This window comes from Cannabis sativa, chromosome 9, assembly GCF_029168945.1.
Source record: "Cannabis sativa cultivar Pink pepper isolate KNU-18-1 chromosome 9, ASM2916894v1, whole genome shotgun sequence".
NCBI classification, from domain to species: Eukaryota; Viridiplantae; Streptophyta; class Magnoliopsida; order Rosales; family Cannabaceae; genus Cannabis; species Cannabis sativa.
The window spans coordinates 20,547,771-20,553,423 of NC_083609.1; the positions used below are offsets into that span (position 1 = coordinate 20,547,771).

General features: G+C 40.4%; 1 protein-coding gene across 1 annotated transcript; it reads right to left on the reverse strand.

Moving 5' to 3' along the window:
• Positions 1 to 587: 587 nt before the first annotated feature.
• Positions 588 to 1,037, reverse strand: LOC115723579 (uncharacterized). The gene has a single exon (XM_030653067.2). It carries the CDS (start codon positions 1,035 to 1,037, stop codon positions 588 to 590), a length of 450 nt encoding a protein of 149 aa, XP_030508927.2.
• Positions 1,038 to 5,653: the final 4,616 nt, after the last annotated feature.

The following is a 5,653-nucleotide window of genomic DNA, read 5'->3' on the forward strand; positions in this document are numbered from 1 at the left end:
CGATCCAAAAAAATTGCCTATATCATATCTCAAAATTATGTGTAATTTATCAATTTCGCCTCAAATGGTTATCAAACAAGTTCTAGAGTGGTTGAGACTTTAAATTAAAAATCAAACATGCATTCATCTTTCCAAACATTAGCAAATATGATTATTCAATTGATGTGCAAAAGTTTTAAAAAAAATCAAGTTTGGGCAGTAATTAATCATGAATTAAGCACACAAATCATGAGAATCTATCATTTTCCTAGAATTATAGCATCAACAAAATTATTTTCCCTAAAACCATGCATAAGATATCAAAGTAAAAACACATATCAAACACGAGCAATCATTGTCAACAGAATTTCATTCAATCCACACTTACTAAAATTAAAGCAAGAAAATAATATAAACTAAAAAAAAAAGATAAAAATAAGCAAATAAACAACTAAACAACTAAAGAAAAAAATTGCATAGACACGACAGTTAATCTCCCCCCACACTTAATATAAGCATTGTCCTCAAGGCTCAATCAAATAAAATCAATGCAAAATAAAAAGAAAAGTGTAAGAAAAACTCCCGTAAGGTTGCTTTGTTTAACGTCGTTAGCTCGACTGCATGTTGTGCTCATGTGATCTGCATGTTGTGCTCGATTTGGTCGCATCATCTTCCACATACACTGGGTCAACAAGATGGATTACTGCAGCTTGTTCTTCGACTGTTGACTCATAATATGGCTTTAACTTTTGACCATTCACTTTGAAAGCCTTTCCTGTAGTTGGACTCACAACCTCCACCGCACCGTGAGGAAAAACTTTGGTGACTACAAAGGGTCCTATCCACCGAGACTTCAACTTCCCTGGAAAGAGTTTGAGTCGAGAGTGATACATCAAAACTTTTTGACCTTCTACAAAATTTTTCCGATGAATGTTCTTGTCATGAAAGGCCTTTGTCTTCTCTTTGTAGATTCTCGAGCTTTCATAGGCTTCATTGCGAATCTCCTCCAGTTCATGCAATTGAAGCATTCTTTGTTGGCCAGCCACCACCATGTCCATGTTACATTTTTTTACCGCCCACCAAGCCTTGTGTTCTAGTTCGACTGGTAGGTGACATGGTTTTCCATAAACCAACCGATATGGTGACATACCGATAGGTGTCTTGTAAGCAGTCTGTTAGGCCCATAAAGCATCATCTAGCCTTGTACTCCAGTCTTTTCTGTTTGGATTCACAGTCTTCTCAAGAATAAGTTTGACTTCTCGATTAGAGACTTTTGCTTGCCCATTGGCTTGAGGGTGATAAGGTACAGCTACCTTGTGATTGACACTGTAACGACGAAAAAGTGCTTCAATACTCTTGTTGCAGAAGTGGGTGCCCCTATCACTAATGATAGCTTTTGGTGTACCAAAACGAACAAAGATGTTAGAGCGAATGAAATCCACCACCGTTTTTGAATTGTCAGTTCTGGCTGCTATGGCTTCTACCCATTTAGACACATAATCCACCGCCAAAAGAATGTACTCAAAACCAAACGAAGATGGGAATGGTCCCATAAAATCAACTCCCCAGACATCAAAAATCTCAACAATAAGGATTGGAGTCTGTGGCATTTGATCTCTTGTTGTAATGTTGCCTATTCTTTGACACCGATCACAAGCTTTACAGTAAGCATAGGAGTCTTTGAAGATGGTGGGCCAATAGAATCCACTGTCAAAAATCTTCCTGGCTGTTCTCTTAGGTCCAAAATGACCCCCACAAGCATGTGCATGGCTGAAAGCAATGATAGATCGGATGTCAGAATCAGGAGGACATCTTCGGATAATTTGATTAGCACAATGCTTCCAAAGATAAGGTTCATCCCATATGTAGTGACGAGCCTCGCTCTTTAGTTTATTCCGTTGCGCCGGTGTGAAGTCACTTGGAAACACTTTTGAAACAAGGTAGTTTACAATATCAGCATACCAGGGAATCATCTCTTGAGTGGCTAGGAGTTGCTCATCGGGAAATCTTTCTTCTATGGCTGAGTTGTCTTCATCCCGAATAAGACGACTTAGATGATCCGCTACCAGATTCTCAGAACCCTTTTTATCCTTGATCTCCAAATCAAACTCTTGAAGTAATAGGATCCATCGAATCAACCGAGGCTTGGCTTCTTTCTTTGCTAGTAGATAGCGAAGAGTTGCATGGTCCGTATACACAATTACTTTAGTTCCAACCAAGTAGGACCGAAACTTCTCAAGAGCAAAAATCACTGCCAAAAGTTCTTTCTCAGTGGTCGAATAGTTGAGTTGTGCATCATTCAAAGTCCGAGAAGCATAGTAAATGACATGAGGCAGTTTGTTGACTCGCTGTCCAAGAACAGCCCCCACAGCATAGTCGCTTGCATCACACATAAACTCGAATGGAAGCTCCCAATTAGGTGGTTGAATAATAGGAGCTGAAGTCAAAGATTCTTTTAGAAAGTTGAAAGCCACCAAGCACTTCTCATTAAAATCAAACTTGACATCCTTTTGTAGAAGATGACACAATGGTATAGATATCTTTGAGAAATCTTTGATGAATCTCCTATAAAAGCCTGCATGCCTAAGAAACGATCTGACTTCTTTTACTGTTGTTGGAGGTGGTAGGGAGTGAATCAAATCAATCTTAGCCTTGTCCACTTCTATCCCTTTCTCTAAAATCACATGTTCCAATACTATTCCTTGATTCACCATAAAATGGCATTTTTCCCAATTAAGCACCAAGTTGGCTTCAATACACCACTGAAGAATTAGAGTGAGGTTGTGTAGGCACTTATCGAATGAATCACCATAAACACTAAAATCATCCATGAAGACTTCAATGATGTTCTCTATATAATCTGAAAAGATGCTCATCATACAACGCTGGAATGTAGCAGGAGCATTACATAACCCGAATGACATGCGTCGGAAAGCAAATGTACCAAAGGGGCATGTAAAAGTTGTCTTCTCTTGATCTTCCGGAGCAATAGCAATCTGATTATACCCTGAATATCCATCAAGAAAGCAATAATAAGGTTGACCTGCTAGCCTCTCTAGAATCTGATCAATGAATGGCAATGGGAAGTGATCTTTTCTTGTCGCCGCATTCAGCTTGCGATAATCTATGCAGACTCGCCACCTGGTTTGCATTCTCGTGGGTACTAACTCATTGTCTTCATTTTTAACTACTGTGATCCCTGATTTCTTTGGAACCACCTGAACAGGACTCACCCATTTGCTGTCTGAGATTGGGTAGATAATGCCCACACCAAGAAGCTTTAACATTTCTTTCTTCACTACCTCCATCATAGGGGGGTTCAGCCTTCGCTGTGCATCACGTGTTGGCGTAACTCCTTCTTCCAGGAGAATTCTGTGCATACATGTAGCTGGACTGATTCCTTTGATGTCAGCAATAGACCATGCAATGGCAGTTCTGTGAGCTCGGAGCACCCTCATCAGCTTTTCTTCTTGCACTTGGTCGAGATTTGTAGCAATTATGACTGGTAAGGTTTCATTCTCTCCTAAGTAAGCATATTTGAGATGATTGGGCAGTGTCTTGAGTTCAAGAATAGGAGCTTGTACAATAGATGGTTCTAACTTATCAGTTATGACTGGCAGTTCCACATAGGCCACCTTCTTGTAAAGCTTATTGAAGTCGTTATTAAGTGCGGTTATGACATCCAATATCTCTTTAGAAAAGTTCACGTTTGAATTCAACTCCAAGTTCTCTCGTACAGCAACTTCCAGATCATCTTCACTATGCAGATCTAGCACCCTTTGGGAGAGGTCATCCAACACATCAAGAGAATAAGCAGCATGTACATCACTTGGATACCTCATGGCTTCAAAGATGTTGAATCGAATTGTCTCTCCATCGAACTCCATTGTCAAGGTTCCCTCATGGACATCAATCTTGGTTCTTGCTATTTTCATGAATGGTCTCCTTAACAAAATTGGAGTGGAGCAAGGGATAGAATCATCTTCCATATCAAGAACATAGAAATCTGCTGGAAATACCAATTCATTGACTTGAACTAGCACATCTTCAATGACACCTCTGGGGTAGGCATTCGACCTATCAGCAAGTTGAATGATTATCCCAGTTTCTTCAAGTGGACCCTGATTCAAGGAGTTATAGATAGAGAATGGCATGACATTAATGGAGGCCCCCAAATCCAACATACACCGCTCAATCCTGGTGTTTCCAATAGTGCAAGGAATAGTGAAAGTTCCAGGATCCTTACACTTTGGAGGAAGCTTCTTTTGGAGGACTGCTGACACATTCTCCCCCACACTTACTTTTTCATTACCCCTTAACTTGCGCTAATTGGTGCAAAGCTCCTTCAGAAACTTGGCATATCGTGGTACTTGTTTTATGGCATCAAGAAGAGGAATGTTCACTTCCACCTTGCGAAATGTTTCAAGAATTTCCTTGTCAGCTTCTTCCTTCTTGGTATTCTTTAATCTGCTTGGGAAGGGTGGCGGTATGACAATGGTAGGCTTTAGTGGGGTTGGATTGTTTGGCTTAGGTGCCTCTTTTTCATCTTCTAGACTATCATCTTGTGGTTTAGATGGCACTGGTTTTGGTTTTGGGATGATAGGTGGGTCGTAGTGTTTTCCACTTCTCAAGGTCACTGCACTAGCATTCTCCTTAGGATTTTTCTCAGGTTGGGATGGTAGTTGATTGAACAATTTAGATTGCATTCGATTACAAGATTCTGAGAGTTGACCCACTTGATTCTCTAAACTTTTTAACGCTGCTTGAGTTTGTTGTTTGAATTGTTGAGAATCAACCAACATGGCATTAATAAGATCGTCAGTGGTAGGCTTGGGAGGTGCTGGTGGAGCAACTTGTGGTGCTTGATTCTGTCTGGCAGGTGTCCACTGTTGATAATTAAAAGTAGGTTTTGCAGGTTGCTGGTTATTTTGTTGATTGCCATAGCGAAGATTTGGATGATTTCGCCAGTTAGGTTTATAAGATAGTGAGTGTGGATCATAAAGCTGGCCTAATTGACAAGGAAAATTTCCTATTGCATTCACATCTTCAGTTTCATCTTCAAACAATGTAGGGCAGGTATCAGTAGTATGCCCCACAATCTGACAAATTCCACATGGCTTCACCTGTTGGCCTAAAGCAAGTTGTTGGATGACGGAGGTCAATTGAGCTATTTGTTGACTAAGCTGGTTCTCAATGGGTTTGCTCACTTCATTAACCTGTCGTGATATTGAGGGAGAGTCCCGGCGAGTGCCAAACTATTGTGAATTGGCAGCCATGTTTGAGATAAGATTTCTGGCTTCTGTTGGGGTTTTGTCTACCAATGCTCCTCCACTTGCTGCATCTATCATACTTCTCTCAAAAGGTAAGAGACCTTCATAAAAGTATTGAATTAAGAGTTGTTCACTGATTTGATGGTGAGGGCAACTAGCACACAACCTTTTAAATCTTTCCCAATATTCATAAAGTGACTCTCCAGTAATTTGCTGAATTCCACAGATTTCTTTTCGGATCCTTCCAACTTTAGAGGCTGGGAAGTATCGCTCCAAGAAAACAGTCTTCATGTCATTCCATGTTTCAATAGTTCCCGGTGGTAGATAGTACTACCACTCCTTCGCAGCATCTTTTAAAGAGAGAGGGAAGGCCCGCAGCTTGATTTGTTCTTCAGTAACTGATG